General features: G+C 42.4%; 2 protein-coding genes across 2 annotated transcripts in view; one reads left to right on the forward strand and one right to left on the reverse strand.

Annotated features, from left to right (window-relative positions):
* The window catches only part of LOC121895711 (leucine-rich repeat-containing G-protein coupled receptor 6), a 41447-nt gene extending 18112 nt beyond the window's left edge, over nt 1-23335 (forward strand). The window contains exons 2-18 of the mRNA XM_042409133.1: nt 1289-1360; nt 7692-7763; nt 9751-9822; nt 12965-13180; nt 13354-13425; nt 15752-15820; nt 16287-16358; nt 16514-16585; nt 16952-17020; nt 17452-17523; nt 17816-17881; nt 18012-18083; nt 18533-18604; nt 19148-19273; nt 19902-20056; nt 20749-20829; nt 20972-23335. Coding sequence (XP_042265067.1) covers nt 1289-1360; nt 7692-7763; nt 9751-9822; nt 12965-13180; nt 13354-13425; nt 15752-15820; nt 16287-16358; nt 16514-16585; nt 16952-17020; nt 17452-17523; nt 17816-17881; nt 18012-18083; nt 18533-18604; nt 19148-19273; nt 19902-20056; nt 20749-20829; nt 20972-22227 — 2686 coding nt within the window. The 3' untranslated portion in view covers nt 22228-23335. The remainder of the gene's footprint in view (nt 1-1288; nt 1361-7691; nt 7764-9750; nt 9823-12964; nt 13181-13353; nt 13426-15751; nt 15821-16286; nt 16359-16513; nt 16586-16951; nt 17021-17451; nt 17524-17815; nt 17882-18011; nt 18084-18532; nt 18605-19147; nt 19274-19901; nt 20057-20748; nt 20830-20971) is intronic.
* A 76-nt stretch (nt 23336-23411) lies between these two features.
* Nucleotides 23412-27078, reverse strand: ube2t (ubiquitin-conjugating enzyme E2T (putative)). The gene is made up of 7 exons (XM_042408659.1): nt 26931-27078; nt 26491-26600; nt 25017-25086; nt 24802-24907; nt 24584-24682; nt 24127-24210; nt 23412-23747 (listed from the first exon to the last, which is right to left on the reverse strand). The coding sequence occupies exons 2-7, from the start codon at nt 26597-26599 to the stop codon at nt 23631-23633; spliced, it is 585 nt and encodes a 194-aa protein (XP_042264593.1). The 5' UTR covers nt 26600; nt 26931-27078; the 3' UTR covers nt 23412-23630.
* Nucleotides 27079-27102: the final 24 nt, after the last annotated feature.

Below are 27102 nucleotides of genomic sequence, written 5' to 3' on the forward strand. Positions count from 1 at the left end.
GATTCAATGTCAGCAGAAGTTGTAAAAAGGCTACATAATTATCTGACCTACAAAATGTGAAAGGACATGGGAAACGTTGCAAGCTCAATCACATGATGAGAACATTCCACACCAGGTGACAGTGGGAGGGGAGAAACCTAGAGTCTCATATTAAATGTTATCCTTGACAGAGTACCAAACAGTTGGTATACTGGATTTGTCTGGTCACAACTGCTAAATATGGCTACACAAATACCCAAATCTGAGAACCAGAGCGTTGCCGTGCAGTGTTTTTTCCACATCTCCCCTGAAGCTGAATATAGATCACGCCTGCGGATAGATCCATCCAGCTCCCTGTCAGCTTGGCTGACTTGACAAACAAACAGCGAGTGTGTCAAAACTCCCAACTGCGAAGGGCTTCTGAGAGCACAGTTTACACTTGCTAGCCCGGTGGTCTGGCTTTATGAGCAATGGTTAGTGTCACACACACACAGACACACGCACGTATGTGCCTCACTCTTCAAGACTCATGCAAGACCCCAAGGGCTGTGAAAGCAAAGAAGGGGTGACGTCACTCCTCCTTGCTTTCATTGTGTTTATCAAAGAGATGACCTTACATGACTGGGGCCACAAGGTTATATATGTTTTCTACCAGAGGCTGACACATAAGTTGTCCTCATATTGTCCAAGTGTTAAAAAAGTAGGCTTGTATGTGTGCTGCATGTATGTGTGTGTGCGTGTGTGCATGCATGCATGTATGCGAGCATCCTGCACCTCTCCCTCTTTGACCGCAACGCAGCTGCGTCAACACTCACCCCCCAACACACCCTCTCACGTCAGAGAGTGTGTCAGAGAAGCAGAGAGAAATGGAGTGTGTCTATGTTACAGCAATGAACAAAAGGGGGAAGGAGGTGGTCTCCTGAGAAACCTGACGGAGGAAAATAAAGAACAGGAAAGACAGAGAGGGAAAAGAGATAGATATGGAAGGAGATTGAGGGGTCAGATCTGAGAGAAGGTAGAGTGAGACATCTGGAAAAGAGAAAGAGTCATTGGAACGAGGAGGAAATTACAGCTGCCCAACAATGATTCATTGGGGAAAATTCTCTTCTACATCTCCCTCTTCTCCAACCTCTCTACCTAACCCTCTAACCTCTCTCTGTGTTCTACTCCCTACTCTTGATGATTGATTGCCACATGAAAAATTTTAAACATTTGTAATTTACATGTCCGAAGTATCTTCAAAGAGCATCGATAAGGTATGAATTGATTGATACTTTGATTCTGATGTTCTTCTGTTTTCTCTCTCTAGGGATCTGAGTATGAATAATATCAGTGAGATCCAGCCCAGAGCCTTCCACCGACTGCACCTGCTGTCAGAACTGTAAGTACAAAATCATTCAACTCACATTCAATTAATAAAATTCTATTGCCACAACTCACACCTGACAAGACACAGTCATTCACCAAGCCGCTGATATGCGCAGACCTCAGTGATGGGGATTGATGACACTGGCCTGCCTCTAATCTCTCCTACCAAGAAACTGCCTGAAGCAATACACTAGTAGATCCACAAAAGAGGGAGGTGAAGGGAATCTGATAGTCACTCAGAGAGTGAATATATGGTCCTTAAAGTGTTTAGAGAGCTGGTTCTGTGCTCAGCATCCAAGCCGCTGCTTTCTTGCCCTCTCTGACTTTCAGCTGGACAGCTCAGCAGGAGCAGTACACACGTAGACACAAGCCTTTGCCAAGACAAACACACAGTATAGAACTTCAAGATAGGAAAACTGGGGAAAATGAAAAGAGCAAAGATTTATGTTTGTCTTGTTTATAGCATTAAGTATAGATACGGTTGGGTTTGTTATAGGTGTCAATACACTAAATGAGTTACTTTTCTTGGCTTTTCAGAAACAATACGTTTTTCTACAAAAACATTTAATTTTACAAAATAAACACTATCTCGCCATATAAGAACTCCTCCTGAAAAAAAAACTGTTTGAAATGAATGTGATTTGAATCTGGGGATAGATATCTGATCACAAAATAAGCAAACAAAACTAAGAATCTGACTCAGCAGTCTACGCCAAATTCTTTGATTGATTGATATAATCTATGCTGTGGACACAATTTGGTTAGTACTTCACAAAACAGAAAGTATTGGTTTTATTCTCATAGGGCACAGATGCCGCAGCAAAATCCAAAAAACGTTTTGAACATGTTTTCGGTCGACTTGGCCGGTATCTGATCCGTCCACTCAGCAGTATTCGGCTAAGTCTCGGTTTGACAAAGGCTCGCCACAGATGTGCCCCAAGGGTGTGAATGCGTGTGTGTACGTGTATGTGGTTGTATAGTGTGTAGTGATTTGTGGGGGCTTATGTGTGTATGTCAGCCTTCACCTGATTCTTTTACTTCTGAAGCCTGCAGTATACGCGTGTGTGTATGTGTGCGTGCATGCGAGTGTGCGTGTTTGTCTGCGTTGGGTGTTTGAAGAGTCCGCAGTTTTCTTTGCTAATGCTTGCAGCTGCAGCCTGTCAGGCATGTGCTAATGATGATGAAAGTAAAAGGTTAGCTGGATAACTATTCAGTAGACTTTGAGTCACAGTCAAACTGGATATGAACAGTAGAATACAGCTGAAGAATGAATTTAAGTGACACCTTGAAGTTGGAGAACTGAATTCAAGAATTTTATTTACTGTCGTTTATTGGATAACTGAGCTGAACTTTTGCTGTCGTAAAAATGGTAAAGGTCAGATATTGCTGATGGCGTAATAATGAGAACCACACACTGAAAAGTGATGCTGAACATCGATGCTGACATTTGCCTGCATTGGGGAAAAGGGGGTGGGGGTCTTGGATGCAGCTCCACCTGCAGTGTTTGTCCAGAGACGATAGTGTTTTACAGCCCCATTGATCTTGCTTCCTCTGTATCGCTCTCATGTTCTGACACTTTATGGAAGGGTTCTGTTGCTTTGTAATTCTTCCAAGGAGGATGTTCCTGCCCCAAAGCCAATTTTTATAGCTTGCTGACCATTTCTGGAGAGGTGTTGAGACAATTCCAAGGCAGGGAGAAGCACATTTCTGACATTCACTCCTGTTTAGAGGGTTTAGAGAGATGAAGCATGGCAAGTTATGGTAAACACATTGCAATTACAACAACTTATAGCGCATAGAAAAACAAACCAAGGCCCTAAACACAAACATGGTCGGTTTAAAAGAGAGAGCGTTTGATGTGGGTCTACAGCATTTGTTGGTAGCTCAGGGAGAGGCAAAGGCCAGGCATGTTGTGACTGGTAGAGTGATAAATTGTTTGATGTTGGGCTCTACCTCCCTGCCTGCCCTCCCTCACTCTATCTCCCTCCTTTCCAATTCATTTCTACAGCCCCCCATCTCCATTTTACTGCAGGCTATTGCAAGTTGTAGTCACTGTCTTTGATAGTCTTTCTAATTTTTTCCAATTTTGGCTTTCTTCGCGTTCACAAACCAAAACAAATCTGCTTGTGGCAAGACGTCCAGCTTTCATCCTGTTTTACACTAAAGCGAGGAGTTGGGAATAAAATCTTATGAGCTACACAGAGTATCCTTCAGAAGCACTGCTCATAAATGTAAAGTATATCATGCTGCTTCTTATCTCTTCCCTCAGTTCTCACCTCTAGAGCACGACAGTTAATCCCTTTGAACCTCATACGAGGTGATTAAATGAATTCATAAAGCAGGTAGCAAATCTCGCCAGGCTAAACCTCCCTTTGATTCGTTGCGGCATTAATATTGATAATAAGATGTTACGTGTTCATCGCCCCTCCCTCCAGCCCTTTCACTACGTCTAACTCCTTATTTCCAAATCTTCTATTGATCTCAGGTCCCTCTTATTAAGCCTTCATTTAGTGCTTTGATCATTGAATTGCCTCTTAATTCAAACACACAAACCTGCACGCAACTGTCTGTCAGACGGAGCATGAAGAGAGGCGACTGAGAGGCAGACTGCGTGTCTATGGATTAATGAGAGGGCAGCATTGCCCACACTCAGGTACAGCCTCCGAGACTGGTTACTCATCTACCTGACATATCAAAGACATCCCCTCTCTATTCAAATGTTCCGCTCTAATATCAAAGATGCGCTGTGTATGTCTGATTTAATTGCAACTTGGAACGAGCCGAGGTGGTTTTAGGTGAAACTGTCCCCCTGAAAGCCCTTCCTGAAAAACACTTCAAAAGGCGAAAGCGCCTTCCGCCTATCATTAGTATCAAAGTCCGTGCAGTTCCGGAGATCACATTTCACTCTGCCTTTTTCCTTTAACTCCGCTCATAATCATCTATTTGGGTTGAGTCTCTCATGCTCATCTTATCATTATCAGTAGTAATCACTCACCTCCTAAATACAAAGGTGAAATCAGTCCATTAAAAGTGACCTGACAGGTAAAACTACCTTACTGGATTTTTTTCAGATTCCCTCTCAGTGTTCGCTGTGCCTCTTGTTACCAGCTTAAGTGAATGTGCGTGGCGCTAGCACACGTTATCAGCTCAAGTCTGAAATTCTGATGAATCTGATCTCATCATCGGCAGTAAACTCCAAATCTGGAATATCCATTCAGCCTGGGTTTCTCCAGCTCCGTGAGAGTGCTCTCAGGTGCTCCGACTATTGTACAAATAAAATCCAAATGTCAGAGGAGAGACGTGGTGAGTGGAGGCCAGCGCTGCCCTGCTTGTCTTCCACTCAGTGATAAGATTGTCTGCTGATAGGTCAGGAGTATGACGTAGGCGAGAGTTAAGGGGTTACGATGTTGGCTGTCTTGATACTCCAGGTGCACCACACAGCTGGGACTATCTAGGTCAATTAAATTTTTTTCCTTTTAGTGTTGCCAACATAGGTTTTGTCTACTTGTCTCTTTCTCTTTCTCACAAACATGTACCCACCCACACACATAATCTTTCACATCTATATTTTACTCCAGTAATTTCAGAGGTTAACGCCAGGTTAAGTGGTTGACCCTCAGGCTGGACCTCCGAACTGAAGGAGGGATAAGATTTCTATTGATGGACCAAGGGTGGAAAAGGTCATACATGCATATGTACTTGTCCTTCCAGACACACACCCACACACTCACAAACCACTCTCTCTGATAAGGCCTGTTTATCCTCTCCTGCTTCTTTCATCATCATCTCATATCAACCACCCTGGCCCTGCTGCCACTATGATGTTCAATCACTACCCTAGATAGTATTTCAAAATATGATGCTGTCTTTGCAGCCTAGGTATTTATTCTTGGTATTTTTTTGTTTATTATTTTGGGGCAATAAGACATGGTGATACATAGGATAATCAGCAGTTGGCATGCTTCAGTAAAACCCTCACTGATGGGCTATGATAGCAGGGTGGTCTCACCTTTATTACCATCAGCACCCCTTCCAGTGTTCTGCCATACGTACATTCTCGCATACTACACTGGCCTCTGTTATTTTATCTATGAATCACTTCAATAGAGCTGAATTATGCTGAGGTGGAATTTTTATCTACGTGGTCCAAGGGCCAAGAAAAATTCTAACCATCCCCAAATCAAATTAAAAGAAAAAACAGTTGGAGCCATGGTTTGACAAGAGCAAGGCGCCTTTCATTAGAATGAGACTGATGTGGAACGACTAGGAGGCTAAGTGCGGAACATTCACTCATACGTACGATCATTTACACACACGTACACACATAAATACACACTGATATCATGGAAACAGTTGGTCAATGGCAACTGCATGGTGTTCTGTTGATGTCTATCAAGAATGTCTGAACATTTCTTTCCTTTTTCAATATCCATCTTCACTTTCGACATAATTATCCATTTGACAAATGAAGTCGGCAAAAAAAGCGCAATTCCACTCTAATGCTGTTTTGGCTCCAATGGTGCAGCTAATAGAGAAAGGCTGGTTGGCAGTAGGACATGCACATCATATCATGGCCTTAACTACAATGTTTGTTTTCTAAAACTCTAAATTACTGGCCCTCCTTATCCCCCCATAGAGAAGGCATTTATTTTTCTTTGGTGCTACCTACGTACAGTATATCTTTTTTCCCTTCCAATGCGTCTGTAACTAATCACTGTATTTGAATAGGAACCAAAAGAAGGCACTTAAGGGTCTTTGCAGAAAGAGGCTTAGATCTCTTTTACTGGTGTCAGGACCTCAGCAAGGCCTATTGAAACAGTTACCTCTGGAAAAGTAGCTATTGAAATGGTCCCCGGTGACCAGCTTGTGCAATAGCGGAAACTGAAAAGGGATTAAAGTACCAGACCTATCATCCTCCGAGGGACAATGAATGGGCAGCATACAGGCCTCTTTATGAATGAAAATCTGACATGTCTTTAAAGTAGTTCACTTAATTTATGTCTTATCAAATTACTAGCTCAAACAGCAAATTTAACTCATTTATCTTGAAATAAGAATTAATGTTGGAGCCATAGGGTTGTAATCTACACAGATCAACTCTGTGAAACCTATATTGAGACATCATGTGGCACAGTTCGAGTCTGTTTGAAAGAGTTTTGACTGTGGTTTGAGAGGCATGACTAAATAGCACCACAATAGCTTGGATAACGATCAGTTCATTTTGTATTCTAGTATGCCGATCTATGTGTATATGCGGGTGTGTGTTGTTTTGTTTGTGTTGATAAATATGAGCTCTATAAGAGTTCTAAACTGGGCTGAGTGTGAGATTTGGCAGGCACGGGTTGGGTTGTGTGGTTTGACACTGCACAGTAATAAGACTTAGACATGTCGACATAAGTATCAGTTGTCAGAGGGAGTTTGCTGGGAGCCCTCGTCCATTACCATCTGGATGATAGTGGTTTGGAAAGGCAGGCAGCGCTCTATATCACAATTTCAATATCCTGGCAGCGATGGAACAACTCAGCCAGATGCAGGCTGCTTAGCATAAGGCTGAAATGTCAGGAAAATGTCACCTGTAGAGCAATGGTGTGAGGAGAAGGATGCCAATGAGTAACTTTTAACGTGTGCGTGTGTTTAATAAAAGTGGGTGGTCTCGAGCCGTGAAGACCAAATCTGTGTTTAAACTGTGCTTCCAGCTCATGACCTTGAGAGTTACTTTGTTGGACTGAATGTTATTTATTTGGACATCTTATACACACTCACAAATGACCATTAGGTGCTGTGTTTAATAAACAAACTGATTGGATTGCTTGTGAGAATGTGTGTGGTTTCTCTCCCTCGCTGTCCTCAAGGCCCCTCAGAACAGGCCTAATTTACCCCAAGGACATGGAAAATAGCACACATTCACACATGTGCACATACATATAGTATACACCTTTCTACACACACACACACACACACACACACACATAAACATGCTCACATGCACACAAGCAAATATACTTTCACACTGCACTTGTTGACCCAATCTCAGTCTCATTCAATTCAGTCTTTACTCACTCATCAGAGCTCCCAGGATTGGTTAAGGTTTCAGAGTGTGCTTTGGGCCAATAGCAACCACAATGAAGGGAATAGAATATTGTTATTTGCATACTGCCCCAACAGTAACCCCGAAGCAAGAACTCGAGGATGAAGTCATATCGGAGCTCAATCCAAGAAACGTAGAATAAAGCAAAAGGGAAAACTCTTATGAGATTTGTAAATTTTTTGTATATGTACTTATATTTCATTTTTCACTTTTACATTTTGTTCTCTCCCTTTTGATCTCTGTGTTTCTCTCCTAGGCGTATCTCAGGGAATCAGCTGAGGTATATCTCAGGCCATGCTCTCCAGGGTCTCCACAACCTCAAAGTTCTGTAAGTAACCTCCTCATCCTTCCCTTTCTCTCTCCATATCCTACTCTGGTGGTTCAGTCCTCATCTCAGGTGGGTTGTTCCAATCTAGCCTTTTGAGTGGAAGGAGTTGTGCTCCCGCCTTGAATAAAACACACAGGCCACGCATCATTAACTGCAGTTAAAGTTTATGGGCTGGGGGAGACCTGCCTTGCAGTTCCTTCATTTCTGAACAAGCCCTGTTTCAGTGGCAAGCATGCACACACACACACACAAACACACACATACAGACATACACACCCTCACAGGTGTAATGCAGGGACCTCCCAGTCTCACCACCCACCAAGATTACAGCAAGTGACAAAAAATTCACTTAAAAACGCCAATTGAAGCTGTTCTCTTAACACCCCATTTCTCATAGTGTGTTCATAGCCTTATGATGCATGGCCACCAACTGTTCGCGCCGCCATGAAGTATTAAATCACAAAAAAGTGCAAAGCAACCATAAAAACCATAGTACCTTCTGACTCATGAGTGCGGCATCTAATGAGTTGAGGCCATATTTCTAGTGGGTGCGAGACAAGGGTATTAAGGAGGTTTTTAATAAGCCTTGGCAACCAACTCAATTCCTTTTGGACCCTTAGCTGAGAACGTTTGAGAAGCCCTGCCACAGAATATAAACGTAGCTAGAGAATTGTGGTTTGTAATTTGAGGGAATCTGGGGAATTACCAGGAACACAAGTTGATCCTCTTTCACCTTGTGTTGTGAAACTCACCAAGACAGAATGAGTGAACCAGCCATGAATCCTGGGCTATTATGTCATTACTGCGGAAGGACACACATATTCTGAATTCATGCACGTCTGCAAGCATTCATGCTTCACACTATAACATCCGAGCAAACTTTGGACGGTCTCTTTGACCTCAGAGCAGCTGAGCTGTCGGTTTCCTTCCTCAATGTATTAGTTAAAGTCAGGCCGTGTCAAACATAAATGGACCGCTGACCTTGTGTAGGGTAACCGCAAAGTCTCTGCTGACATATACGCACACACATACACACACAGAAGGTTATGAACCCAGAGTGGAGTACAGCGAAGCTTCCCATAGGGAATTTTTTTTAAAACAGGAAAAGACTCAATTTGATGTATTTATCATGGCATCATCATCCCAATGGAAACATTTCACTGATCTTCTCAAAACCTGAGCTGCACTATTTATACACTGAAGCAATCATCGAATTCGACACAGGGGATTATTGTGAAATACACTATCCTAAAAAAACATGTGACGTGTAAATAAATCTAAAAAAATATGCTCTTTACATCTTGAGACCTCCAGAATGTAATTTATAGCTATATAAATGAGGGGATAAATAAAGAAATACAAGGCTCAAATATATTACAAGTCTTTTGCACATTATCTCAGACATGCAAGAGAGACATCAAGGTTGCGTCACACTCACAAAGACTAAAGATAGAGAATGCTTCTATTATAATAACTTTACTGTAAACTCAGATTAACTATTGTGACAAGGCCTTACGCTCACAGACTCACAAAGACTGTTCTGACTGCTGTGGCACCATGATGCCATGATAAAGGCACAGAACGGCGCTGCTCAGTGCAACACACTGCAGACTCTAAGCCTTGTGCGCTAATATCAGACGACTGGTCACGATAAAAACTTTAAAGACAGAGAAAGCGAGGGAGGGAGAGGAAAGAGAGAGGGCTATTGTTTGCTCCCCACTTCCTCCTCGCTTTTTTGCTCCATTCTTCTGAGAATGACATCAGCAGGCCACCCAAGGAGCTTCTCTTTCTCTTTTCCTCTACCCTTCATTCTCTGCTTCTCTTCAAGCTTTCACTGGCCCTTTCCTTCTTGTGTCAGATTTCCCTCACTATGGAATTATTTGTTCTGCTTGATGTGCCCTCACGCACGCCACATACACTCTATCACCTATAAACCTATATTTAACTTTACTAATATGCCTATGAATAATTTGTATGTGCCTTTCAGAATGCTACAAAATAACCAACTGGAGAGACTTCCTGATGATGCGCCATGGGACCTTCCCAACCTGCTGTCCCTGTGAGTCCCTCTCTCCTACACACACACACACACGCACACACGGACACACACACACACACACACACACACACACACAACCTAATCATGCTAGTCTACCTCATACAGCAGGGAATGAAACATCCCCCTGGCCACCCACCCACACATCTCAACTCTAACCGCAATGCAGGTATAGAGTACCACTGACATATTACAGACCATACCCCAACGTCGGCTGTAATAGTTCTGCATTCAGAGCTGTACTGCCTGACGGTAGGAGTCACAGCCTGATTGTGTCAGTGCAGTTCATGGTAGCATCTGGAAGCCATGAGGGAAACAGCAGACACTGCAGGCCAGGGAGAGCATCTCCAATGAGCTGTGAAACAACCCCATTTTCCATCAATTCCCCCTCTCTTCCTCCTCCGCTCCTCTCCTCCGCTCTTCTCCCACCACCCACACCGCTATCCCCCTGGCTAATGAGAGTGTTTGGTGGCTTAATTGTCTCATCTGTGGGGTCAGTGTATATGTGTGCGTCAGCGTGCATGTTTGGGTGAGTGCATGTGGACCACCTCATCTGTAATTCCTCACCCTGACCCGTCTCTCCCAACTTTGTACCGCACACATACTCCACATCCCAGCTTTCCAAATTAATAATTATTTGTAAATATCCATAAAGCCATTTCCTTCATCACACAAACACAAATGGCTGGAGTTGTAACATAGGAGGGGCGTGCACATGTTACTCCTCTACCACCTACGACGTTTCCCCGTCTGGTATAAAGCAGGCGTGTGCTCCCTCAATATAGTCACCAAGCGTGCACACACACACACACATCTGTACACATTGTACAGGCAGACACTCTGGCTCAGTTTGTCCTTGTTTGAGTGAGGTAAGTCAGACTTCACAATTTTCTGTCACAATGATTCTTATGTCTCTGTCTTCATTCTGTGTGTATGTGTGTGTGGTCTTCTCTCAATTGCTTCCCATAGAGATGGTCTCAAGTAATGAAAAAATACACACACACACATACACACACAGAGCTAGTGTATAGAGACGTACCTTGTCATTACAGTAATGATAAGCCCGGCAGAGAAAGATTACTTGAAAGGCTTTGGAGAGTGAAGCTTGTCGGCGCCTCTCACTGACATAAAACACACCAGGTAGAAAGAAAAAAGGAGAGACAGCCTCTGAGTCAGCACATGGGTTTTAAATCGGTATAAATGTATAAAGGAGGCTTTCATCCAAAATAAATCATCACTTAATCTCAGACAAGAATCCTTTTGTCAGTGCAGAACTGAAACAGAGTCAAGAAATTTGTCTCACCATTTGGAACAGGCTAATTACAACACACACACACACACACACACACACACACACACACACTGTGAGTGCTGTTGTTTAGTTGGATGCAATCATCTGAAGGCAGATGTGTTTTGGGTCCCAGCCCACAGGTTAAGCGGCTTAATCACCGCTGATGAGTTCCACAAGCAACACTAAATCTGTTTTTATAGATTTGACTCGATGGCAGTGAAATGTGCTCCTCCAACTTCCCTGTTGTACAAAATTTTGGCCATCTGGAGAATTGAACCAGTGGAGGCAGGTCCACAGATCGCTTGGATCATTTAAGAGAACTTTCTTTTGCTGTCTCTATTTCTCTCTCCCATATTCATACCTCAGACTTTGATGTGATGAACAGGAAATAGTTGCTGCTTTATTGGCTTCTGTGGAACATTCCTGGTTCTGTCTGGACCTTCTGGAGACCTGGCAGGTCCACCTAGAGGAGCAATTATTATTTTGCCCTGGAGAACAGACCAGAAAGTTGAACAGTCTTCCGTAGCTTTCATCCTGTGATTTGGGTCAGGGACAAACAATGTCCATGGTTAGAGTACACAGGATGCACAAGGACGATGTTTAGCGCCGAAAAAAATTGTGCTCAGGAAGTGGACAAGATGAAAATTTCTTGAAGCTGTTTGTGTGTGCGCACACACACACATTCATGTGTATTTACATGTATGCTTGAGGGTGTTTCTCTGTGTGCCTGTGTGTGAGCATCTGCCAGTGTACACAGTTGCCTCTCCTGATGGAAAATTTCCCTGGGGAGAAAAGCTCGGAGTTCAGAGTTCAAGTTCAGATTTCACTTTGATGATGCTGTTTGTTTGGTGAAGCCTCCGAGGGGTGAGGAGGCTGAGGAGGAGCTGCAGCGCAAGAATCAAAGTACCACAGTGGAAGATTGATAAGGGGGATGTTTGAAAGACGAACAAGAGTTAAGGAGTGAGATGCAAAGAGGTTCGCAGCAGCTGGGAGTGCATCAATGAAGATATAAGAAACAAAATGTGATTGTGAGAGAGGCCGGAGGGAGGAAACAGAGATTAATGAATGAGTGTGTGGGACCAAAGAAAGAAGAATAGCAGGAGGAAGTGGTCTCAGCTTGTCAACTCTGCCCTTAGGGGATCATTCATCACTATGGACAGTGTGTATGCATGTGTGCATTTACGTGGGGTGTGTGTCACACTCTTGCCTGTGGATTGAGGACACCAAGAGGAGGGACAAAGGTTTGTTAGGTTTTGTATGGTCGAAGAGATGAAAGTGTGTGCATGAGAGCACATGTGTGTGTGTCCGGTGTCACAAATTCATCAGTTGAAAGTGCTTGTGTTTGTGTCTGAGCAGTGGATACATCTGAACTAATGGCAACGGCGAGAATCCAATGAAAATAGTGAAGGAGGGAGGAACAGCTGAAGATGCATCTTTAACTGTTCCTCCCTCCGTCTGTCTTTTCCTTTTTCCAGACACTGAGAGAGGAACACTTTACACAACATAAATAAAGTGAGGTAGAATAAAACAGGCTTGGCAAAACCGTTCCTACACGTTTGAGTCTGTGTTTTTCTCATCTTACATTTCATACATGTCTGTGCTGGTGAAGCTAGACATGGCTTATTTAGCATGGGAATAAATCATAATGAGGAGCTTCTAAAAAGCTGCAGCAAAGATGAAAGGAGGAGAATAAAGGATGTGTAATGCTCATAATAACCTTCCTGTAAGCCAAAGTGTTTCAATGCCACGACACACAACCGCTAACACACACACAAGCACGGATGCACATAAGCAAACATACTGTACTTAAACTTGGTGATTATCTCGCTAAGCTTAGTTCCTCTCACCCCTCAGGCGTCTAGATGCTAACCTGTTGTCTGAGGTTCCGGCTGGGGCCTTTAGAGGGGTTCACTCTCTAAGACACCTGTGGTTGGATGACAACTCCCTAACAGAGATCCCGGTGACAGCGCTGGACTCTCTGCCATCCCTGCAGGCCATGACACTGGCCCTCAATCAGATCACACATATCCCAGATTATGCATTCACCAACCTCTCCGCCCTTGTCGTACTGTAAGTGACATCTTGATTTGTTTACTTTAAACTCTCCTGGGTTTGGGTTTCTCAGCTTACCAGGGAAATTATTTGTTCCGTTGATTTAGGCGGTGATGATTGCTGTGTGGAAATGGTTTTTTTTGAGAGCGTAATTTCTGATTTGTTGAAAAATATTTGTGGCCTTTTTCCAGGCATCTCCATAATAACCAGATCAAGAGCATGGGCGCGAGATGTTTTGAAGGTTTACATAGTCTGGAGACACTGTGAGTATCACACACACACACACACACATGCACACACAAATTCCCAAAATGATTTCATTTCATAGGCCCAAATGACTACCTCCTCTGTTTCCCCAAACACTGACGCAGGCTTTGTAATGACAAAGTATCAGCAAGTATCAACATCCAATCCGTATAGTCATGTTTACAACAATCACATTGCCTTAGAATAACCCTAAGATATATAAGGATCTCCCAGAAATATAACCTCAGAAAGGTAATATAACCAAGGGCCATCAATTTACTCACATTGTGTGTCTGCCTCGTTTCTTTTTCTGTGTGTCAAAGTGTTTGGATACTTGGAACACCTGAAATTAATGTGTTTCTATAAATCTCAGGTATTAAGTGTGCCAAAGAATAATAAAGTGCAGCGCTAAATCGTAAAGTCATAATGATTAATGTCCTGGTAATTTCAGCAGGTGCTTGAAGGTTTCTCAGAACCACAACCAACAAATGAACGACAGGAATGTGAAGATGAAAAGTTGCTCTTTGATTACCTTGAAGTGACATCAACAGATTCCTCTGTGTTTTGTAAAAAGTAATTACTAAGCAGCGCTGGGGTCAAATATAGCTCAGCATGGCTACAGGAGGGTACGTGTTGTAACTTCAATAACTAGATCCTAACCACACACCAATATGGAAACCACAGAAAACTGACAGTCTTATGAAGGAGGTGGAAAGAGAAAGCGAGAGAAATTGCGAGAGCACGACTGTGTCTCCTGCAAAATTCATGGTGGTCTGATGAAAATACTCTTTCTGGTATGCTGCTTAACAACCTGTTGAAGTGTAAAAAATTATGCATTACTTTTTATGAGCATGTGTGTGGGCATACACATGTGTGTGCATAAGCAAGTACTTCTGCGTGTGCTCTCACAGAGTATAGCCAGCTTAACACTCAACTTAAAAGTCATTACCCTTGCTAGGAAATGTACGGTGTAAGTCCGGAAGCCACGCTTGATGGGATGAAGGGAAACGTAGAGAATGAAAAAAAGAGGGATGGAGCTCTCTGGACCAGAATAGTGTGTGTTAAAGTGCTGTGGCCGTCAGTGGTTGGGAGAGACGTATGATTCAGCAGGATAAGATGACAGGTGTCATTGACGTGGGGATTGTGCGGGTATGAGGTGTTAATCTCTCACAGCGGCATTGCTTATGAGAAATACTGATGGATATACTGTATGCATGTACTGTATTGACCATGTAAGGGAATTCTATACTATATGAATGTGCTGACCATGTAAAGGATTCTTTCCATGGCCTCACCCCTATATGACCCTCTCAGAATATGTGCCTCTTATCATGAACATAAGAAACATAAGGAAGGGGTAAATTTGGAATAGTGAAACATGTCTGAATAGGGATGTAGGGAGGACTTTAAGAATTCTATCAAAATGAACCGTGCAGAATATTCGAAGAGACTGTATTCAACATACTGTTCTGCTTCCCGGCCGTAATAAATTCTGGGTTGAACTCAAGTTCTTTGTCTTTATAATCATCGCAATTGAAGAAAACCCTACAATATGAGAGACCATCTGCATCAGCACCACCCTCCCCAACCCCCAGTGTGTATTATAAAATCATTACTACGAGGAGCCGTCCAGCGGACTGCTGGAAAACGCAACAGCAAGACAGAGCAGATAGAGACAGACATTTCACAACATCCACTGAAACTTGGGGAAAACACGCATACTGTACATATCTTGAAAGAAGCACTTAATCAAAGGCATTTTTGCTGTCTTACTTGAAAAGAATAAAAACAAATCCAGTTGACTTTGACTTAGTATGTCTAGATATCCTATGACCTGGATGGCTAAGAATCTTCAAAGACAACATAGATAATATGCGTGCATACCCAGACACATGTCTTAATATGGGAAAGGACATACTCGTATGTATGCACAAACATACACTCTTTCATCAGTTCAGTACTGTACAGTACATACTGATAGACAGACAAGACGTACAGTAAAAAAAAAAAAAAACTTTCCCTGACACCTGCGTATGAGCTGTGTCGACTATAGCAACGGTTGTTATGATACTGTGTTTCCTGGGAAACTAATCAGAGACAGACCTAAATAATCAGGTCAGAGCAGCAAAGGTCAATGGTCAAATCCAAACTTCACACTCTAGCTGTCTCTGAGAGTGGAGAGTAAATGACTATGCATACATATGCAATCAGACACAGTTTCTTACACACGAAAAATTATGTATGGATGAATTATGATTTCCATTCCAGGAAAACAAAACCTCCATCATGCCATTTCAAAATCTTATTTTATCATGACTGTTTATCTCTCTCTCTCTCTCTCAGGGATTTAAACTACAATGATCTCCAGGAGTTCCCTGTGGCCATCAGGACACTGAGTAAGCTTCAGGAATTGTGAGTGCACACGCACACACACACTAACACACACACACGAAAACACACCTGCCCAACATGACTATCATGGTTGCGTTATCCCAAGTAATCCCGTTAAGTGATTTTAATGTGGCACTCGGATACAATCTCTCTCGCCCTAAGCAGGTGCTGGCTACACACCCACACACCCCCTCGCCTGCACATACACACCGGCACCCGAGCACGTACACACAAACTATGTTTTCCCTCAGCTTCAGCAGATGTTCCGCAGCGTGCATATGTGTCACAGATACAGCGTATGTGTGCGTGTTTACATCTCATGTATCCAAAAATGTTTTTCAGCTGTGCAATGGCAGGTGCAACATGAGGACATATGACTTGCCTCTCGCACACAAACACACTCTATACCCCACCAGACGCACACGCACACACACAAAATCAGAAACATATAGACTGTCTGACTTACAGTATGTTTTTCTATTTGCAGGGGCTTCCATAACAACAATATCAAAGCCATCCCTGAGAGGGCCTTCGTGGGAAACCCTCTGCTCCAAACCATGTGAGCTTAATACTTATCCTTGATTCTGTAACATGCACATATTAGATAAACACATAATTGCTATTTCATGTCAACATCAAATATAACACAACTCATTCCTAAAAGCAAATTCATCAGAATATGTCCAAAATAATTATTCTCTTTCTTTCTTGCAGTCATTTCTATGAGAACCCTATCCAGTTTGTGGGAAAATCCGCTTTCCAGTTCTTACCTAAGCTGCACACACTGTAAGTATGTGGTCAGTAGAAACCATTCCACTAAGTTAGCCCAAACACTGTTTAAATCATTCTCTGTCCCTAGCAGTGAGAGTGGACATGTGTAATGGCCTACTGAATGATGTTGTGTTAGCGTATTGCTGTGCTGTGTGCTGTTGTGGTAAGAGAGAGTGTGTTGTAAGAACATGTTGAATGGAGTGACTTATGATGTCTAGTGAGACAGCCAAAACAGCCTGTGTTGATGTTGGAGGAAAAGTGTGATGGCTGAAATGAGCTGTTAGACAAGGTCTATGTGCACATGCATGTGTGTGTCTGTGTGTGTGTTTGTGTGTGTGAGAGAGAGAGTTTTATGACACTTTTCTCCCTGTTCTGCTGCAGTTCCCTTAACGGAGCAACCCAAATTCGCGAGTTTCCCGATCTGAAAGGAACCACCAGCCTGGAAATTTTGTAAGTGTTTCCCCCCGCCCACCACACACGCATAGGATTATTTAATCAAGTAAGGCTTCACCACATACAGCAACAAAGAATGTGAAAAGAGTCGACACTGAGGTTGAGGGCAGAGATACAATCCCCAGAGTCCAAGTACATGAGAGAAAAAGGGTGGAGAGAGATAAGGAGAAGAAAGAGAGAGACACACAAAGAAAGCCAGGAGAAAAAAAAGAGATAATATGTGTGTTTTAGGATTCTAGGAGAGAGGGGGAAAGAACAGAAGACTCAGAAAAGGGATAGGGAGGGGTAAGCTAGTTATGCCAACCAATGACAGGTTTGGCGAACCTACACAGCTCCCTGTCTGACCAAGTTAGACTCACAAGATGGGGAATCCTTTCGCTTGCTTACACTTCAACAATGATCAGAGGATTCTCTCTCTCTCTCTATAGGACGCTGACCCGGGCCGGTCTCTCAGCTCTCCCTCTGGATCTATGTGAGCAGCTGCCTCGCCTCAGAGTGCTGTGAGTACAGACACACGAACACGCGCAGGGGGAGAGAGAGTGAGAGGTACAAAAACTGATACACAAAACCCGATTGTGGAGAGTTGTGCCCCCAAGCAATCATTTGTACAATCACGATGCTATGAAATCCAATCACTCCCCAAAATTATTGTCCTGCTATATCGCCTTGCTCACAGAGCCGACTGTTCACCCGAAGACTCAAATAATCCTGTCACCCCCATGATTTCCCACGCTATAAATCCACAGCTGGTCACTGTATTTATGTGTGTGTGTGCATTGTGTATTGTTGTAGGGAGCTGTCTTACAATCAGATAGAGGATCTGCCCAGCTTTTACCACTGCTCTGCACTGCAAGAGATGTGAGTAGTAGCCGCCCCCAACACTCAACAATCGCATGCACATATGCATCAGAATCTTTTTTTGTTTTTTTTGTTTACCTGCACATTTTGAATTGTGGGTGTGTATGCCTTTATGTATTTTTCTCAATAGAGGGCTACAGCATAACCAAATCAGGAGGATAGAGTCCAGCACTTTCCAGCAGCTCACCTCTCTACGAGCACTGTAAGTGCATTTTCCTCCATTGTCATATATTATTTTCTTGGAAATGCATTGTCTAGATCAGTGGTTCCCAACATGGGGATCGGGACCCCACCAAGGTGTCACCAGATGATGAATGGGATAGAAGAGAAGAAAAGCAAAATATAAATCTGTTAGAAACAAAATTCTGTAGATTGAAGTCCTCCAACTTTCCTCTGATTTTCTCCAAGGAATATTAAACCATCTGTGAAAGGAGAACCATTCTTGGTTAAACTGCTCATAACTCATAGTTTGGAGTAGAGATTAGTTCATTTTAAGGATTCAAAAGTCAAAAAGGTTTTGAGGCCATAATCAAGATCAAACTATGTACACTTATGACCCATTACTGACATCTAGTGGTAATAGACATACAACATTCAATGTGTCATTCCAATTTCTTTGAGTGCATTTCAGTTTGCTGTCTTTTCTGTCAGTGATCTGAGCTGGAATATGATCGAGTGGATCCACACAGATGCCTTCGCCTCTCTTCACTCTTTGATTAAACTGTGAGTAAATACGCTAGTCTTGATACATATCAGTCACTAAGCTTCTTCTCCCTTTCATCTGGTCCTCTAGCATTGTCACTCTTCTCCCTTAGTATTTGTGTATCTTTAATCAAAGTTAAGCTGTGTGTCAGAGCCGTAGCCTTACACAAACACTCTGTACTTAACTGTGTGTGCCACAGAAAACCAGTTGTCTTTGGCAGAGTCTACAGAGAGCACTGATACGCATTTATTGTTTGCAAAACCCCTTTGTGTGGCCAGGAGACTCATCTCAGGTGATGCCAATATAAACTGATTCATTGTGTGAAGACTAGTTGAAGTATGCCTAGCTAAACAAGCAAACTCACTACATCTGACAGGAAGTGTTATCTGGAGGGAATCTGATAGAGAGCCTTGTCTGAACAGTTCAAAAATCTAAAAGACAAGGCCTTTTTGTTACCGAGGATGACCCTCGGCAATATCTGAAATAAAAACACACTGGCTTGCTCTGATCTGACACCCACTCCCTTCTGTTTCTTTCTCAATTTCTTTCTATATTTATCTCAGGGACCTGACTGAGAACAGACTTAGCTCAGTGCCAGTTGCAGGTTTGGGGGGTCTCACCCATCTCAAGCTGAGGGGCAACACAGAATTATATGAGGCCTTCAGTCCTGATCACTTCCCCCGTATGAGGTAAGACACACACCATCCTGCATCTTTCTTTTCTGTCTTGTCTCTAATATTAACTTTTCTATTTTGGTTTCTCGACAAAAAGTGATTTAAGATGATAACATACTGGGTACATTTTTACTGCTCCAGGTGTGTAACCTGTGGCTGTAAGGAACAATGCATCCCTTCCCATCCCCTCAATTATCCTTCCTCTCAACTTACTATTAATATCTTCAATTTACCAAAAGCAGCCAAGTTCGACAATGGACTAATTACAGTGTATACCTGCGAGCCACTCCTGAACTGAACTCTGACAATGAGAAAGCATTTATCAGCAGCAAGTTAATTCTTGTTTCAAAGATTAGCATCCCTGAAGGCCTGGAAAGGTGTTGTACAATAAAAATGGAGAGTGAGTTTCAGAAGTAATAGGAGATGGCAGGTGATCAAGTGGCAATGTTAGCATGACTGTTGAACATCGCCCAAACCAGAACTCCTGGCAGAAAGACATTTGAAAAGCACTGTATATATACTGTAAAAGCTTGCATACAACCATCCACCACAAAGACTTCAAAAAACTGACAGTTTCACTCACATTTTCCCTATTGATGATATGTAATTTTGTTTGTTTTTTCATCCCATCTGTCTGTTACAGGGTGATTGAAATGCCTTATGCCTACCAGTGCTGTGTGTATGGTTCCTGTGATAGCTACAAGCCAGCCAGCCAGTGGGACACTGAGCAGAGTAACACTGACGAGGACCTGCACAAGAGGACTGTAGCCATGTACCCTATCCATGCTGACACACACTGTAAGAAAGCACACACTTACAATATCTGTGTGAGCATACATACTGTATATAACACAAATGGTACCAATCTGGGTAGAGGGGTAAAGTCGTAAATGGAAATCTGAGTCCCATATGTCTGTGCTCACTGCCTAATTATTGACATAAGCCTGCTTGAAACATGTCAGAGCCTCGCTGAGACCACAGCTACCTGGCAACTGATCTACATTTACACTCGAGTGTTGACCCTTCCATGCATTCCTGCGGCAGGCATAAAATATAAACACCAATAAACCAAAATTAAGTTGAAATTAAAACCATTAAACCAACACCATTAATGCTGAAAAAATAAATTAATTAAAAAGTTCTGGGTGTACCAAAAGGTAACAATAGCAAAAGATGAACAATGACATATCGCTGATTAAAATTTATTCACCTTTAATTGTTATAAAAACAATCATTATGAAATTTCATGGAGGTGTCTATTATCTTTTAGAAATATTTTTGTTTCACTGCGAAAGAATGTTAGATCACCTCCCTTATAAAGCCAACCCCCTACAGCCAATGCCACACACAATCTAACATGCATATAATCTGTATACCCATACAGAATAAGCTGTCATAGAACCTGAAACAGGCTAAACCGACCTTGTACAACAGATTGGCCCAAACATGTTGGACCTCTGATTTTTTACCCTAACAATGTGTTATTCCAGATGACCCTGACCTGGAGGAGTTCCAGCTAGAAATAGAAGAATCCAAACTACAGACCAGTGTCCAATGCACACCCACTCCAGGTAAGTGAAGTTATACCTTCAGTAACACAATCACGTTGTTATCAACTGGCTCGAAGACTGTTTTCTCACAAATACAGTATGAGGACATTTACAGCTTGTTTATCTAAAGCTGACTTGGTTTGTATTGTTTGTGGTGTTGCAGGTCCTTTCCGTCCATGTGACTCTCTGTTGGGCAGCTGGCTGGTTCGTGTGGGCTTGTGGTCCATCTCCCTGGTATCTCTCCTGGGGAACTCCCTCCTGCTCTTGTCCCTCTTCAGTTCACCCGGCTACCTGTCACCACTCCGCTTCACTGTGGCCTGCATGGGTGCTTCAAATCTACTTACGGGTGTGTGTACATGCACCCTGGCCCTTGTGGACGCTTTAACCCTGGGAGAGTTTGGTCACCACGGTGCCCGCTGGGAAGGGGGTCCTGGTTGTCAGGCGACGGGATGGGTCTGGGTGTTTGCGTCTGAGGCAAGTGTGTTGCTGCTGACTCTGGCGGCTGTGCAGTGTGGTGTGAGTGTGACATGTGCCCGCGCCTATGGGAAGTCCCCTTCTCTTGGAAGTGTGCGCACATGTGCACTTTTCTGCCTCACTCTTTCCCTCACCCTGGCTTGTCTCCCACTGGTTGGAGTAGGGGAGTACGGGTCCTCACCTTTCTGCCTTCCCTCGCCCCTGCCACCCCCAGCCTCTCGGATGTCATCCTCCCTAGTCTTCCCCTTGGCGCTCATTATGATGAACACCCTGTGTTTGCTCATAGTCACAGGTTCATACATCCGACTTTACTGGGAGTTACTTAGGGGAGAGTGTGAGGGCCTGTGGGACTGTGCCATGATCAAACATGTTGCCTGGCTAATATTCACAAATGGCCTCCTCTATGTGCCAGTAGCTTTCCTCTCCCTCTGCTCCCTTCTGGGTCTCCTTTCTTTGGGGGAGGAGGTGCTAAAATCAGTCCTCCTGCTTCTGCAGCCCCTGCCTGCCTGCCTAAACCCCCTCCTATTCCTGCTTTTCACACGAGACCACTCCCAGTTTTTCTTCTGGCCTCGCCCCAAAGCACGTCCACAGCTACGTCGGGACCACACTCTGGACTCACTGGTGTCTGTGGAGACAGAGAAGAGCTCCTGCTCTGATTCGTCGACACAGGTGTCACTCACTGATGCTGATGCCCTGTACAGTGGGGGTTCTTCTCTCCAACCTCGGCTGGACCCAATCAGATTTTCCCACTGCTCGTCTACTTCCTCTGTTCCTCTCATTCCTTGCCAGATACCCACTCCCACTGCCAGAGATAGAGACAGAGTGACAGAACGAGGGAGCCTGGATGACACTGAATGTCTGAAGAGTTTGGATCAAGATGTGATTCGTAACACTTGGCCCCTGTATCACTCTACTATGACTCCCTCTCTCACCTCTCATCCATGAGCCTCCAAGCTAGCTGTCTGAATAGTTGGGACACTATAGACACTCAAGGGCCATTATCGTACAGAAGCAGCAAGACCAGTTCTGAGTTATCAGTCTTCAAGCACCTCAGAATGAGTCCACACAGAGACTGTAGAGTACTCTAGAGAAGTCTATGAGAGCACAACAAAGTGCCTCTGAAAATGGAGAGTGCAACTAAAAGTTCCCTTCACAATAAAGACTATCAAAGGAAACATCACAATACGGCATTACTGTTCAAATAAAGGACAATTTCAGACACTATCCAGTGGACTGCAACAGTCATGGACTCACATGACAAAAAGAAAGCTGAAACAAAAGCCGTTAACTATATGGAAAATATAAGCATCAGACAAATCAGTGGTTTAGCCGGGGGGACTTTAGGTAGAGCAAGTAGAATTCTAAGTGTAAATGTTTATACTGAAATGTGATAATGAGACTTGCAGCTTAGAAGTTAAAGATTGTTCGGTAATATTTTAAGTGGAGTATCTAATTTGTTTTTTTAAATTTTATTTTATTATGAACTCTAACCTATTGCTAAGGTCTGCTTCAAATAAAGGGATTCATCATCAGACACACCAGGTCATTTTACCAGAGTAAGCTAACATTTTTCATTCATAGAAATGCTATTGTCAGATATATTGCTCTGCAAATATGTAATCGCTGTTATTAAAGTTATTCATGTGGTGGCAAAATGCAACAGGAAACAGATCGCACATACAATTTCATATGGTTTACATGGTTTTGTCTCAAATATGCAACTGTCGAACATGAGGCAAGCATACAGACTGAATGGGATGTAGCTATCTTTCTACAAACTTTAGAGTAGGCTAGCAATATGTACATACAATGTAACTACCTCTGAACTAGCATGGTATTGACTCACTACAGCCTTATGATGTTTGTCTCCCTTTTTATATGATAAACACCAAATATATAATTTTATATGTTAAGAAATAAATCCTTAGTTTGTAAAAAAAAAAACAATTTGTGTTGCTATTTAGGATGTACATACTTTGTATACAACTGGTAAGCATATGTTTGAATAAAATTATTATCTTTATACTGTATACATCAACCACTTTGTTTATGCTACTTTTCTGAAACACACTTTCACACCACTCAAGAAGTCAAGGCATTGTATGTAATACATTAATTTCAACAATCAATTAGCGTTAAAAAAAACTTTATTATTACAACACAAACATAAACTTTATATATATAAATATGACGATATTTCAGAGTTAAGAAGACAAAAGCATACATGGTACATTAAAGTAGGTATTACCACTAATTAAAAAATAAAATTATACTCTACAAATTGGCAGGTATGCAAAGCATGGTGGCTCTGGAGAAGAGACCTGTGGCTCTAACAAGTGTGGTGGAAACTACACACAGTTTTTCTTTGCTGGCTCCTCTTCCTCCTGCTGTGCACTGAGGGCCTCTCTTTTGCGTGATGATGCTTTCTGATCTGGGGTATTTTCTTTGTTGCTCTCTGCGACTCCCTGAACACAGACAGATACAAACTCATTCAGACAATGACAACACTGGCCATCTTCAACTTTTCCATATCCAAAACTTAAAAGTTTGAAATGTTAAGGTCACATTTCAATATAAATTGTACAGGCTGCATCACTTTGTAGTGCTGAAGATTAAATTCTATAAAGGGCGAACAGCACCATCTTGTGGGTAGAAGATACCACTACAAACAGCTAATGCAATGACAAGATACACCAAGTCAACATGTCATTATTAACAATGCAGCCCACCAGAGATGGTCAGTATATAATAGAATTTTAAAAAGATTCAAGAGAATAACTGCTCAATTTATGAACAACAGCAAATACTTTAAAACTGCTTCACCTATAGGCTGGAGTGACTTACCGTGTTCTTCTGAACAGCATGTTCCTCTGTCCACTTCTTGGCCGTCTGCATGAACAGCTGTTTGTTGTATTTGAACTCTGATGACTGTAATCAAAAAATGTAAGTGTTTCTTTACGGTGTTCTTCAGGTGTATACAGTAGGGTTTCACAATCGATCACAGTCTCGCAAATACTCTATACTGTGATTTTAAGACTCTAGGAGGCTGTATTTTTGTGGCAAGAGGTAAAGGTGTCTACTCTGCCATTCAGCAAAACATCTGGCTTGTAAATAAATGGCATACTTGAAAGAGATTACTTTTGAAGCATAGTATCACTTAGTTAAAAAAAATAATGAAGCAAAAACTTCACACATCAATATTTGTGTTCCAAAAAAACCAAACTAATCAAACAACTGCAGTGTGATTGTGCACAGTATCAATGCTATGCTATGTGTGATTGCAAGATCAAGTGCAACTCACAATATCAGCCATGAGTGGGTCATCTGGATTGGGCTCAGCCATGAGCAGCTGGATGGAGGTGAGGACTGTGGAGATGTTTAAGGATGGCTTCCAGGCACCCTGAATAAAAAATAAAAAGCAGGAAACATAACAACACATGTAAGCTGGTGCATCTTATTTCTAACATCTTGATCCAAACTCTTCAGATAATTTGGTTTGTTCGTGCAATATGTTACAACCTTTGGTGGGAGTTTGAGAGCGTCATGGCAGATACGTCCTGAATTGTCAATGTTTGGGTGGTAGATTGGGGTCAAGAATCGTATTTTGGGAGGCTCAAATGGGTACCTATGAGAGGAAAGTAGCAGGTCAGTCCTACTACAGAGTAGTAATGGTTTGTAGCAAAGAAATGGGGGAGAGCACTGCTTTAAAAATGTTAAACCTCAGAGAAATTTACCTCTCTGGGACCTTGATCTCCAGGGAGAAGAGTCCACCTTCATATGGAGTTCCTGCTCCTCCAACTATCTCTGTAAACCAAGGGAAAGAAAATAAAGCATTCCATTGAATCACAAACTGTATTAGAATCAGAAGCTATGTTCACTAAGAAAAAAAACATATAATGAATTTGTGCTGGTGCCGGTGTCAGTACAAGAAAATAAATTAAGGCAACAAAATAGTATAATTATGACATGTCTATCAGTTGAGGAAGATTGTGCCACAGTATTGAAAGTGTCAGAACAGCTAGTGAATAGACCTTGTGGTGACCTGTTACCAGAATAAAACTGCGTCACTTAAAGTCCAACTGAAATTAAATATTTTTTTGCTACATTTACATGTCTGCTCTGTAAATACTGGAATATCGTTCTCTGTAGGAAGATGTTCATATTGACTATCAGCCAGACAGTAGCCTGCTATACAGCACAACAGCCGCAGACTTAGAACAAAAACTCTGAATAGCTTTTCTTGTCCTGCACCTTAGCTTGTTGGGCAAGTGACCAAACAAACATTCACCAGGGAAGGGGTACTGCTAATAACAGTTTTAATAAGCTGGTCAGCTGCTGCACATTAAACAGCACATACCTGCAAATATCACTTCTGTCCATTTACAGTACTGTGCAAAAGTTTTAGGCACTAAAAGTTAAGTGAGGATGCCTTCAAAAATAATGCCATGAATGATTTATATTTATCAATTAACTTCATACAACGTGTAGTAAATGGAAAAAAACTGAATCAAATTAACATAAGCTTGTTCCAAGCATGTTGGAGAACTTTCTGTGGCTGTCTCAGTGTCTTCTGTCTCTTCATGCAATCCCAGACTGACTCGATGACTTTGAGATCAGGGCTGTGTGGGGGCCATACCATCTACTGCAGGACTCCTTGTTCCTCTTGTCGATGAAAATAGTTATTCATGACTCTGGCTGTATGTGTGGGGCCATTGTCATGCTGCAGAATACATTTGGGACTGATCAGACACCCCCTTCTGATGGTATTGCATAAAGGATAAGAATCTAGACATCTAAAGTGGCAAAACTTTTTCACCGTGCTGCTTCAATACGACCACTATCAAAACACTGTCTACCCATGACTTCAAAAGCTACAGTGTAAGTTTCAGAGAACTGGTGGATGCCAGCTGCTGACAATCAAACACAGACACCATAGCACCTCCAGCAGCTTTGCAAAAGGAACATTTTTTATATTTATTATATTTATTTTTATACAATTATATTTTCTTCCTTTTAATATAAAAGATCCTTTGCCAACAAATTAAAAAAATACAGACAATATCTTTACTGCAAAAGAGGTGACTAAATGTGACTTCAGTTGAATTTTAAGACAATAATTGATTATTTTGATGAAATATACAGTGTTCTTGATAACTAAATTAAGTCTTATTTTAGATCCGGTGTCTGGACCCTTACGATCGTACTTACGTGCCCGGAGGTCGTCTATCCGTTCCTCAGTCTGCCAGCATGTTATCCCGGGAGGTGGCTCGGTGCTCAGCATCTGAAGTTCACGCTTCAAACGGGAAGCCCTCTGCATCCTGTTCAACAGTGAATGGTGTAACTTAGCTATATCAATAAGAAGCAGTGATTTTGGCCCCGGGTTAGACCCAGACTATTGACTGATTAATTTGGTACGGAAAAAAAGTAATCAATCGTTGTATGATAATAAGTTTAGTCAGTTGGGTGTTCGATTACGTACGTAAAACTATACTGTCACAAGCTTAACACTGCTTATAAGATACTAGCTAAAGTTTTAGCCTGGCAAACGGTGTCGCTATGGAAACATTAGCATGTCATTCTAATGTCAGTAACAACGCTGGAGTTAAAATAAGATGTTGTTTACTCGATATAAAGTTACATTCGCTTACTTTTCTCCCTCTTTCGCAGTTGTCGTCCACTTCTCAACAACAGCTGTTTGGCTTAACAACAGAGAGAGGCCGAAATGAGGCGACGTGGTTTCTGTTTTGGATTTCCCTCTCCCTACGTCATCAGCGCTGCCCGCGTTCAACTTCTTCTTCTTCTTCGGTATTAATGGCGCGT

Source organism: Thunnus maccoyii, chromosome 4 (genome assembly GCF_910596095.1).
Source record: "Thunnus maccoyii chromosome 4, fThuMac1.1, whole genome shotgun sequence".
NCBI lineage: Eukaryota > Metazoa > Chordata > Actinopteri > Scombriformes > Scombridae > Thunnus > Thunnus maccoyii.

Coding starts and splice junctions, on each gene's coding strand:
- ube2t (XM_042408659.1), bottom strand. CDS start 26,599: ATGCAGAGGGCTTCCCGTTTGAAGCGTGAACTTCAGATGCTGAGCACC. Junction 24,908..25,016: donor GAGATCAAGGTCCCAGAGAG/GTAAATTTCTCT, acceptor TTCCTCTCATAG/GTACCCATTTGAGCCTCCCA. Junction 23,748..24,126: donor ATGCTGTTCAGAAGAACACG/GTAAGTCACTCC, acceptor GTCTGTGTTCAG/GGAGTCGCAGAGAGCAACAA.